This window comes from Moschus berezovskii, chromosome 14 (assembly GCF_049115385.1).
Source record: "Moschus berezovskii isolate FMDL1 chromosome 14, NW_MosBer_1.0, whole genome shotgun sequence".
In the NCBI taxonomy this organism is placed as follows: domain Eukaryota; kingdom Metazoa; phylum Chordata; class Mammalia; order Artiodactyla; family Moschidae; genus Moschus; species Moschus berezovskii.
In genome coordinates, this window is record NC_142473.1 from 66,206,598 (window position 1) to 66,219,434 (window position 12,837).

A 12,837-nucleotide genomic window follows, 5' to 3' on the forward strand; every position below is an offset into this window, starting at 1 on the left:
AGCTCATAGGCCACACCCTTCACTCAAAAATATTTTTACTTTAGATAGAATTTTATAAGATTTTTCTTTTCGATAGTAATTTTAGGACCAAGTTGGGGGCTCAGATGGTAAAGAATCTGCCTGCAATGCAGGAGACCTGGGTTTGATCCCTGGGTTGGGAAGAACCCCTGGAGAGGGAAACGGCAACCAACTCCAGTATTCTTACCAGGACAATTGCATGGACAGAGAATCCCAGCAGGCTACAGTCCAAGGAGTTGCAAAGAGTTGGACATGACTGAGTGACTAACACTTTAACATTAAATAATTTACTATACAAATTAAAATCACACCTACAAGAAATGTTCTAAAATCTCTTTCCTCATCCCCTTGATATTCATGCTTATTGTTTTCATTCTCTAAATCTATAAGCTGATCAATCCACCTACCTCTAAGACCAAGAACTAGAAAAACTGAAAAGCGGAAAATATTAGTGAGCACATAATTATGCTGTGGTGTTGAAGAAAACTTGAGAGTCCCTTGGACTGTAAGGAGATTAAACCAGTCAATCTTAAAGGAAACCAGTCTTGAATATACACTGGAAGGACTGATGCTGAAGCTGAAGCTCCAGTACTTTGATCACCTGATGTGAAGAGCCGACTCATTTGAAAAGACCCTGCTGCTGGGAAAGATTGAGGGCAGGAGGAGCAGGGGGTGACAGAGGATGAGATGGTTGGATAGCATCATCGACTCAATGAACATGAGTTTGAGCAAACTCCAGGAGATAGTAAAAGACAGGGAAGCCTGGCTTGCTGCAGTCCATGGGTTTGTAAAGAGTTGGACATGACTGAGCAATTGAACAACAACAACATAATTATGCAACTGAACAACCAAAATATCTAGTATTTAGGTGTGCAGTACTCAATAGATTCCAGCTGTAGGTCTAAAAATAAGGAAGAGATTTGGAATTTCATTTAAAGTCCAGTATCTCATTCTAAGGGCAATAAATTCAAAATTGAGATTAAAAATTGCATTTTCTCCAGTATAAATTATCTGAGAAAATATTATTTCTTGATGACTTGCTCTCCAAAGAAATAGAACAGTAAAGAATTGTCTGCCTTTTCCTAGCCTCTTTTTTGACATATAGAATAATATATTCTTCTAGCATCCATGATTGTTGAATTTATAAGTAAACTTTTAACAAATGTGCCATAATTCTAAAATCATAAGTGTTTTGCTTACTCTTTCTATACTAGTAATTATTTCTTATGTTCTGCTGATGTCTGATTATACCAAAAGGCTAGGATCAAAATCAGTTTCCTTGTCTTTTTGACAGAATATAAGACCTGCCAAACGTTGGAGTGTATTTTTCTGCTGTTTTCCCATAAATAAGCTATTCTTCTCATGAACATTTTTTTTTGTACTAACTACCATGAAGTTTGTATCTCATCCATTTCATGGAAACATATAAGTGTATTGCCCTTAAACTAGAGCAATCAAAAAGTGTTGCCAACTTAAGTAACAATAGAACTGTTGAAAGATGTTTTCACCCGAATTCTCCATGTGTAGTAGATTCCAAATCTTTTTTTGAAATGGATAAAAGAGCAACAGGTTGTAATTGTCAGGGTTATATCTGCTTTCCACATTACTAATAGGGATTACACGTTCCAAATTTTTCTCTGTAGGAAAGGTTTTACTTGTCAATACGAGATTTAAAAGAACAGTCGGGGTTGGGCACTGATACCTCCGTCTCAAGCCAATTTGAAAACGTATGCAGCAAGGGTATCAGCTTTTGCCTGCCTCCTCTCTATCCCTGTTGTAATCCTCTTAGTGTCCTCTTTTACCGTGATGAGCATCGAGATTCCACAATAAAATGCCCTCTAGATACCCATGACCTCTGCCTGAATCTCTCTCAAAAGTGCTCCTTTTCAAGTTATTAAATTGCTATTTCCAATGCGCTGGTCACCTCTGTATATAATTGGAGACAATTTTTCTGAAAGGATTTCAAAGGTTTCATAGCTAAGGGAAACTTTCTTTGACAGTGTCTCTTTACCATCCAGTTTATTACTATTTTGACTGAGCTGAAATTTTATTCAAAACCAATTTCTTCTTCTAAAAATACAGTAGTGTACAAACTTGTAAGGTGAGGTCTTTTTCTCACTTTCATGAAATCATTAGAACAAATTAATAGTGATAAAATAACTATTGGTTTTTATTCTCTCATTTTTCAATATTACAAAATATAGTTTTCTTTAAAAGTTCTACTTGGGCTTAAAATCAAAGAGAGCAGCCTTTCTGGTTCTTTTCCTCTGACAATTCCTCTACACTATCCTTTTATTCCCCCTCAGGTTTGACCTGGTTTCTATTGAATGAGTTAATTAACTAGAGAATTCAGTTCCACTCAGCTAACTCTGAGCACCTAGATACTATGGCAGAGACAAGAATGACCAGAATGCTCTTTGCTTCTAAGAATTTCTAATCTGAATGAGGTGGATGAAACTGGAGCCTATTATACAGAGTGAAGTAAGCCAGAAAGAAAAACACCAATACAGTATACTAACGCATATATATGGAATTTAGAAAGATGCAAATGATAACCCTGTATACGAGACAGCAAAAGAGACACAGATGTATAGAACAGTCTTTGGGACTCTATGGGAGAAGGTGAGGGTGGGATGATTTGGGAGAATGGCATTGAAACACGTATGTTGTCATATGTGAAACGAATCACTAGTTCAGGGTCGATGCATGTTATAGGATGCTCGGGGCTGGCATGAGGGGATGACCCAGAGGGAGGATAAAGGGAGGAGGGAGGTGGGAGGGGGGTTCAGGAGGGGGAACTTATGTAAACCTGGGGCAAATTCATGTCAATGTATGGCAAAACCAACCAATACAATATTGTAAAATAATTTGCCTCCAATAAAAAATAAATTAATTACAAAAAAAAAAGAATTTCTAATCTGCAAGGCAGGGGTAGGAGGATAAGATAAAGATCTCCCACGATATCTTCCTAACACAGGATCAAATCACATCTGTCTCTGCTTGAATGTTTCCAATGGCTCTGTGTTTTCTACAGAACAACATCCGTTTGAATTAAGATCCTTTATGATATGATACCAACAATCTCAGTGGAATCTACCATTCTGTTCTACTCTAATGTGAGCTAAAATATGCCCAAACTTGGAACAACGATTGACTTCAAATCATCAAAAAATGTTGCAAGAGGAACAGAACAGAATCAATGTCATTATAAAGGGTACAGAATGGATGCAACAGAGGTATCAAGGTCAAAATCATCATATCTGGCTTGGGGGTGGGGTTGCGGTAAAGAAAGATTTTATGAAGCAGGCACAAATCAGATAAGGCTAGAATGATGGGCAGGGTTTCAATAAGCATTTATTGAATGCCAACTATATGCCAGTACCATGCTAGGATATGGCATAAGGGTAACAGAGAAGGTAGGGGGTGGTGACAAAGAAAGAAATGTTGAATTCCAGGCAAAGGGATTCATGTGGGCATAATAACAGAAATCATGGACTCAGAAAACAACAAATGAACAATTTAGCTTGGCTAACGCACAAAGAACATATCAGAGAATAGTGAGCCTTGAAAGAGATTATGGCTGAATTTAAAAAATCATTCATGAAAACGTATTGTGCACCTGCTCTATATCCAAGATTTTGTTCCAGCACTCATGAACACAAAGATGAGTAAGACATAAAATCTGTGTCCAAAGAATTATCAGTTTGGTGAAACAGAAGGACACAAAAGCAAGTGCCTTTACCAGAACACAAACTCTAAGAACAATTTTCAAAGTGTGAAAAGGAGTTCTGGGGTCACAAAATAACTTGAGGTTAAATTTCTCTGGAGGATCTGAGAAGGCTTCATGGACCAAGAAGAAATTGAAGAAAGCCTTAAAAAGAAAGGAATAGTAATGGTGGGATTGTATCCTAGCAAAGAACAACACATGGAATGGCACAAGTAAACCAAAGTGTAAATCATGTATGGGACTCCGTTTATTAGCTCCAACTGTAGGGTCAGGGTACACAAAGATCAAGAAATGGAGAGGATTGAAAAGACAAGTTGAGAGTGGGGGAAGACTGGAGATGAATCATGGATTTCAATGAAGGCCAGATGATGGTATGAATAATAGGCAATGGTTAGGCATATAAGTTTTTGAGCACAAAAATAAAGCTACAGCAAAAAAAAAAAAAACAAAATCTAAAAGAGAATGCCAACAGGATCAGAGAACTGTGGCAAATAAATCTTAATGTCACTGAATATAAAATACAAAATGCATTAATTCTTAGTGCACCATTCAACTTACATTTATTTTCTAAATTTGCTCAGAAACAGGACTAGAAATAATTGTTTATTTTACTCTAGCTTTCAGTTCAGTCGCTCAGTCGTGTCCGACTCTTTGCAACCCCATGAATCACAGCACGCCAGGCCTCCCTGTCCATCACCAACTCCCGGAGTGCACTCAAACTCATGTCCATCGAGCTGGTGATGCCATCCAGCCATTTCATTCTCTGTCGTCCCCGTCTCCTTCCGCCCCCAATCCCTCCCAGCGTCAGCTTTACAATTATACAATTTAGCTTCACATATACCTTGAAACAACTAATGTTTTTGGTATAAATTTTGACTAAAAGACTGAATGACAACATGGAGAAACTGAAAACCAGCAGGTTGGGACAATGTCTTTTGCATTATCTCTTACAAAGAAAGGGCCCAAACCAGTTAACGGGAAGCCCCACTTTCTCTGAGCATCTCTGTCTCTGTGGGTACTTTTTGGTTTCGATTTCATGAATTAAAACACTAAAGCTTATGCAGCTGAAATGAACAACAACCCTACATAACTTACCAGCTGAGAAAAAGAAAAGAATTACTCCTTCTTTAGAGACAGGTTTAAAATGTGTCTCATAGCTCAAAGGCAGAAAAAGATTCTTTACTGGAAGATAAATTTCTAAAGTAAATTAATAAAGAGACCTTCTGGATTGTGTTATAAGTACAGCTTTCTGAAGAACTCGTGCTACTTAGACACATTGACCCATCGAAGATATAGATCAGATTCTAGAGTATAAAGATATACCAGACATCTTAAAGAATTTCTTAAACAAATGCAACTTGTAGTCGGTATAAAGAAAATATGCTAAACAATTGTACTTAAATGACATAATACAAGTAGAATATTTCTTAGGTAGAAATGATATATACTGGTACAGTTTTTTTTCTTCCTATTCTTTTTCAAATTCTTTTCCCATTTAGGTTATTACAGAACACTGAGCAGAGTTCCCTGTACTATACAGTATGTCTTTGTTGGTCATTTATTTTAAATATAGCAGTGTATACATGTCAATGTCAAACTCCCACCGTATCCCTTCCTCTAACCCTTCTCAATATTGGTTCAGTTTCAAAGTGCTTAATTAACAGGGTGGCACTAGTGGTAAATAAAGAGCCTGCCTGCCAATGCAGGAGAACATAAGAGACACAGGTTCAATCCCTGGGTTGGGAAGATCCCCTGGAGGAAGGCATGGCATCCCACTCCTTCAGTATTCTTGCCTGGAGAATCCCATGGACAGAGGAGCCTGGTGGCCTACAGTCCATGGGGTCTCAAAGATTCAGACAGGACTGAAGCAACTTTGCATGCATGCACGCAAAGCATAATACTTTCCCCTAACATCTGTAAAACAATTTACAGTTTTCAAAAAGTTTCACAAATATCTACCCAGTCACCACATATTGACTGAGTGTCCAATACATTAAATATTCTTATCAAGAACAACAAATAATTCTGACCTTGTTCTGTAGGAAACTGTTCTCCATGTCCACCTTTTCAAATTGATCCGGTACCTGTTGATTGGTGCCGCTGAAGTTAATTGGAAATCCCTCACAAATGTCCCAACTAAGAAAATAAAATATTTAATTGTTCTTATTAGAATAAAATGAGTTTTATTACTCTTTAATCTATTAGTATGATAATTTATACATCTTACTCTTCTAGTGAGAGAAAAACCAATGTATAATCTTTTTAAACAGAAATTTATAAAGTATCTTGGTATCTATAATTGGGAAAAGGAAGGCTTTAAATTTTTCCCTTGCTATTATTTAAGATATTAGGGGGACCCAATGCCTAGATAATTATTAATATAACAAAGAAACAAAAAATAATTTTTAATCTTACAGAATCACTCACAGTGGAGATCATCTTCATTGTCAAAGTTACCGTGCAAATATACTGATCTATAATAATAAAGCATGTTTTTATACTTATAATGTTTGTATCCAGAATATTAGCTTGGTACTTTTTAGAGAGTCTTTTAAAAGGCAGCACAGTCTAGAGATTACATCGATGAATCACAAACTAGAGGGGCTGGCTTCATTCTTAACTCAGCCAAATTACTTATTTTAATAGTGAGTCCATCCTTCCCCTAAAGAAAGTTGAGGCTCAACACTGATATGTTAAGATACACCATACAGCATTCTATTCAACAAAAAGCAGTTCTAGAAATAGTGATGATAGTTTTCTTTCAATAGTTTGAGAAATATAAGTAAGGGCGTGATGACTAAGATCTCAAATGATCCATTTCAGAGTATAGAAAGAAAGTTCAAATGGAATAAAAAAATTAAGTAAATTATCTTCAAACTAGTTCATGTTCAATAAAGGCAGTTTCACGTTGTTATTTTTAGGGAATCAGATTTAATTTAAATCCATTCATTGAAGCAGTATTCATTGCACCTGGAGAAGTAAAATAAAGAAGCAATACATAAATTAAAAATTAAACTCACATCTAAAGACCAAAGGGAAAGGCAAATTTAACAGCTTAGAGAAAGATTATCACACACGAAATAAATCTTCTCATAAATGAAAATGCTTTTAATAAAGAGTGCTGAGTTATTTTCTATCCATAAAAAGAAAGAAAACAAGACAGAACATTATAATCTTGTCTAGAAACTGCAGGCAGCCATTGGGGGATAGAGAAGATCAAAGAGTCTGTCTTTTTAGACATACTTAACAAAAATTGGTTGACATTAGCTAGACTGACTGACCTCGTCAGACTGCTTTTGGTTCTCTAGATCTGTCCTCTATTTCAGCCTTTTCATCATTATATTAAAGAAAGTTGTAACTGGTTAAATTACAAAATATTAAAGTTAAATGGGACTTCATAGATAGGTCACCTAATTCAACATAGTGTCAGCATTGTGCTGCCATATCCAATACGGTAGCCACAAGCCACATATTCCTACTTAAATTAAAATTGGTTTAATTTAAACAAAATTTAAAATTCAGTTTCTCAGTCACACTAGTCATATTTCAAGTGCTCAATGGCCACAAATTCTGATTCCATCGTCATAGAAAGTACTACTAGACAGTGCTAGATAGTGGTTGTCTATCTCAGTTCTTAAAGAAGTCCTCACTTCTTAAGAAAGACAGCCTGGGTTAGAATCCTTGCACTATCACGTACAAGTTGTGTGACTGGGAAAATGCCCTTCTGTGCCTCAGATTCTGCCTCTATAAAAATGGAGTAATAACAGCCTAATAAGCAATGATAGGATTAAAATCATTATTTTGCAGATTAAATATGCTCTCATCCAATTCATTTATTAATAGAACCGTGCCTGGCCTATGGTCAACAATCAGTAACTGCTGGGTTTTATCATTAACTTGTAGGAAATTGATACCTGTCTGCTCATGACAATCATGAGTAGATTTGGGTCCAGTGCCTGGATCTATCTCCCGCTCTTCTGCACACTATGCCTCCAGGATAGTGCTTTTGTCTCTAATTTATCGTCATCAAATGAGATGCTTGAATATGAACACTCACATAAGAGAACTAATTATTTAATATTTTAATAATTCCATTTAAAATTGTTAATCTAAAAAAATCCCCTACAAACAGTTTTTACATTTCAAATAAAATCATTAACTTTGCAAAGCAGAAGACTATACTCTGTTCATTGTCCCATGTGTTTTCTAAAACTCCAGGGAACTTAATGGCAAGTCTTTTAAGCACCAGCTCATTATATCATGAAATAAGTCAATAAAATAAATGTTTAAGATGATTTAAGGAATATCTTTTAGTGTTTAAATCTCTCACTCTGGGAAAACTGAATTAGGTGATTCAGATTGCTTAACTAAGAATTTGTTAATTTACTTGTCACATCCGGGTAGCAGAAGGGTATTAGGGTCCAAGAAGGTTTTATATACAACTGTAATGCCACCTCTGGTGAATGCAGTCACCTGGTCAAAAGTCAAACCCAAAACAGGGTTCAGTGGAGATCTGGAAAATGGAAAAACAAAAATCAAATATATCTGCAAAATTATACAAACTCTAAACTTTGAGTGTAAATAATCAATAAAACATACATTCCCATGTCAAATAACATCCAGAAATAAGTGAATTTCCTACTATACAGCCCTATTGTTGGTATTCTGTACTTATACCTGACATGCACATTTTAGTTTGTTTGATTTATAATATGCTTAGGATAGTTGCAACACATAAATGTTTCAAATGTGGCACATTTTAAAAAGTGATTTCAATAATAAAGCATTTAGCTGAGAAAAAGAATCAACTGTCAGCCTTGTAATGTTCATTTTTCACGTATAACTACAATGCAATATACCCATAATAATATTTGGAGCTTATAATTAAATTAATCTTTCATATTTGGCTACAAACAGCTATGTTTTGTAAGCCCAGTAAATGTTATGCTGACTTGATTTTTCATATTACATACTGTTAGGTATATTGCTTTAGGTTAATTTAATTATGTAAAAAATTAAAATCATGGGAAAAGATCTTAAGTAAAAAGAATGGCAACTATGTCAATCATGAGCCATTTTGTTTTTGAAATTAGTGACACACACTGCTATTTAACCTTAGAATCACAGGGCTCTCTCACCTCACCTGTGTAGTATTTCCAAAAATATTTAAACTGAATATAATCATGAGAAAACACGCAGACAAATCTAGAATGTGAGACACTATACAAGAAAAGTGTCTGAATTCTTGAAAAAGAAAACCAATATCATGAAAAAAAAAAAAGATGGGAGAATATTTTAAAGAGAACTAAAGAAAATAACTAAATGCAACAGATGAAGCTTACCTGGATACTGGATTATAAAAAAAGCTCTAAAGCATATTTTGGGTAGTTTGATTACATGTTGGATGATATATTATTGTTGACTGTGTTAGATATTATAACAGGGAAAGAGAAGAACTTTCTGTTCTTTAGTTATATGACCTATAACATTTAGGAGTAAAACTTTAGTGATTCTTTGGAGTTAATCCCAAACTGTTCAAAAGAGAGAGAAAGGAAATATAAGAGAGGTAAAAGAAATGTGGCAAAGTCCTTAAATGATGAACTTAGGTAAAGGATATATATAAACCTTCATTGCATCAAGTGTTCTGTGGATTGGACATTTTTCAAAATAAAAATTGAGAGAAAAAAAACTAAAGGACTCAAAATAGAAGCAAATATTGGCAAAATCTTTTGCAAATGAATAATCAGACCTCGCATATCAACATATATTAGACACATTAGAATTATTCCCTGAAAATGAATATCATTTTCTTAGTACATATTGTGTGTTTTCTCAATATATCTTAAACTAGATGGAAATATCTTTTCTGGTATTAATTTAGAAGTTTCAGTAGTAGCAAAATGCTATAATGATTCCCTAGTGCTTTACACTGGATTCAAAATCAAATATATATGCATATATATTATGCTATTAAAATAGCAATGATATACAAATTACACATCTATAAATTCCGCCAGCTATGATCCTCAGTTGATTTTAGAATATTTCAGATACTTAGCATTTTTTGTTACTCCATAAATATAATCTAGTTAACCAAGAACAAGTATATGATCATATTAAAACACTGTATTATAGCAAACATCATTAAAAACATCAAAATTAGTCATTGCTTTCACTTTAATAATAATATTTGAGTAGAAATTATGAGACACATTTTATTAAAGCTTTTCCTTGTGATTTGAAGAACTTCCTAAATTATACAAGAATTCTTGCCACTTTAAAATTCATCACATTTTTATCACTGTAAATATAATTCTCAAAATGCAATTATTTTTTGAAATGTGCCTACATAGGAAAAGCACCATTCCTTACAGGTATTTTTTAGTTTTATAAATTACACAGTATAGATACTATTAAGTATTTTAATTTTACTCCACTGGGACAGATGAAATAGATTTTGCAATATGCTACCCATAACTTACTCTACCAAGGTTTCCAAAAACCCTCATGGATTTCTGAGGAGATTTGACTTTGATTATTAGAATATACAGTAAATCCAATCAGCTCCTAGCTTTGTCTATGCTATTTTATAATTAATATATGCTCAATTATATTCTACAAGCAAAATTATTTCTCCTATTTTGTTCTACAGATAAAGAGCTGAACACAAAACAAAACAAAAAGATTAAAAGTAGGCAGAAAAGTGTGTTTAAGTTTCCTGACAAGCAGTTTCAGGGTTCGTCTGGATGTGTCCTGTCAAAATATGCATAAATTTCCAAGATATTCCATACAACAGCTCAGCTCATCAATGCCTGTAGACTGCAGCCTTTTTCTTTTCTCAGAAACACTGATAATTTTATGCAGGAATTTACCAATCTACAAAAATTTACACAATGCTCAGTAATAACCAGTAATTATTGTGGAATAATGCAAGGCGCTTTTGAGGAATATAACTTTGATAGGATAGGGCTTACAAGCTTTACCAATTTATCTTTAGCTGTCCTGTCATTGGTGCTTAAAAGGTTAAGACTTTATTTGTGAAAACAGAGAGAGATAGTGGGGAATCATGTTGTCTACAGCTTCATAAATCTTGCTTAAGATCCTTTTCAATTACCATCCATTTCTCCTTTAAAAAGGGACAAAAAAATAGAGGAGTGGAAGCAGGTCAGGGCAGTGTGCGACAATGACTGTGATGGGCTTGGGCCCCCTGTGGCGTTTCCATCTGCTGTCATTAAGGTGACTACTCAGACATGAACAAATCCCACTCGCTGTGCTGACAGGCAGGCTTCAAGAACTATGACATGGCATTAAGACAGAAAGTCAGAGACACGGAGGGAGAGAGATGTCATATCCCACAAACAACACTGCCTCTCTCACACACACAAAAAGCCCTGGAATTTTACTGGAATTAAAACATTTTTTTTTTTTTTGCCATAAAGGGTAGCTACCTGGCTTCTCAACTCTCCTTTTCCATTAGGTTGCCACAGAAAAACTGAGGACAGACAGAGAATAAACAACTTGCTCCTACCTGTATGCTTTACCATAAGAGACCCACATTTTTTGCTCATTCTTCAGCGAAAGCGGATTCTTAATTTCTTGACCACGCTCATCAAAAAGCCGGATTGAAGAAAAATTGAGGCCTGGTGGGTGGATGGAAGAACCTTGAAGTCTTTGATGAATCTTGAAAAGTAACTGGTTGGGTGGGGGGTGGTGGGGAGGGATGAAGAAGGAAAAGAAATAAGGTAAAACGTGAACACCTGTAATAAACGGTCTCTCCTCTGTAACAAAGGAAGTCCAAACAAATGGTAATTAAATTCATATAGAATGTTAAAAGAAGTGTGAAATCACAGCGCTGTTTAGCTCAGTGTAAAGTAACAAAATGAGCATGGGCTTTTAACCAGCAGGGGGTGCCACAGGCTTGTGATTGAGCTCTGACCCTTTGGCACGGGGACTGAAAGCAGATGTGACAGTCCTACAGAAAGAGCATTTAGCTTCTATACACGGAAACAGTCCTCTTTGATAAGGGTTATGCTTTCCTTATCTGAGCTACACACTCCGTTGGGTTCTTCCAGAAAATGTTCAAGTTTTACAGTCAGAAGTCTCCCATCCCTGGCTAACCTCAGGTAACGAACAGTGGAACCATCCACCAGTGACAGGACGGCAAAAATAAACACAACTTTCTAGCCTATGTTGCTTCATTTGGAAGACCTCATCCTGGATGTATCAGTTAAGCACTCTGCAGAAGCTTGCCAGTGGCTTCAATAATGAGTGCTTTCAAGTTGTAAATATGATGTAATTTAAGTGTGAAATATGAAATGCTATTGTTTAATATTTTAAATAACAGCATTGTCTGTTTGCTTCTGTCTTACATTTGAGATCTCTTGATTATTAAGATATTTCTAACTGAGGGTATATTTCAAATGAAAGTAAATCCAGCTGAACTGTGTTGGGCACGGAATTTTAAAAGACATTTTTCAAAATTACCCGTCCCCTTTGTTTGAGTGTTTAGGCCTCTGCTCTTTTCCGTGCTGCGCCCCACACTATCCATCACTCTGGTCTCCCCCCAACCTTCTGTCACAGGCTTCCTTTTCTTCTCTCCCTTGTCAGCTCTTGTGTCTCTCAATTTCTTGTTACTCTGTAATCTCGGCAGGGATGCGGATGTAGTTGTAGCCTTTTCTTGCCTGGCTGCTGTTCGGGGTGCCTTTTTTGCTCCTTCTATTAATTCCCATTGAACTGAAGGTATGTTTGGATGTGCTAAATGCAGAGGCCCAGAGAAAAGGAGAGAAAGTTGCAAGCCTGTCATATATCCCTTTGTTTCCTCACCAATTGGCTATAAACTCTTAACCAAATAAAATATTTCCTTTGACCTGCAACTACATCTATAGAAAACCTCTAGATTTTGCATGAATTAGGGATAAATACGGAGAAGGAAATGGCAAGCCACTCCAGTACCCTTGCCTAGAAAATCCCACGGATGGAGGAGCCTGGTGGGCTGCAGTCTGTGGGGTCGCTAAGGGTCAGACACGACTGAGCGACTTCACTTTCACTTTTCACTTTCACACATTGGAGAAGGAAATGGCAACCCACTCCAG

General features: G+C 35.8%; 1 protein-coding gene across 1 annotated transcript in view; it reads right to left on the reverse strand.

Annotated features, from left to right (window-relative positions):
* Positions 1–12,548, reverse strand: part of LOC148775651 (doublecortin domain-containing protein 1-like) — a 48,362-nt gene extending 35,814 nt beyond the window's left edge. The window contains exons 1-4 of the mRNA XM_088843395.1: positions 12,230–12,548; positions 11,274–11,523; positions 8,133–8,258; positions 5,776–5,881 (exon numbers count right to left, since the gene is read on the reverse strand). Of these exons, the coding sequence (XP_088699521.1) occupies positions 5,776–5,881; positions 8,133–8,258; positions 11,274–11,523; positions 12,230–12,548 (801 nt within the window). The remainder of the gene's footprint in view (positions 1–5,775; positions 5,882–8,132; positions 8,259–11,273; positions 11,524–12,229) is intronic.
* Between the last annotated feature and the right edge of the window lie 289 nt (positions 12,549–12,837).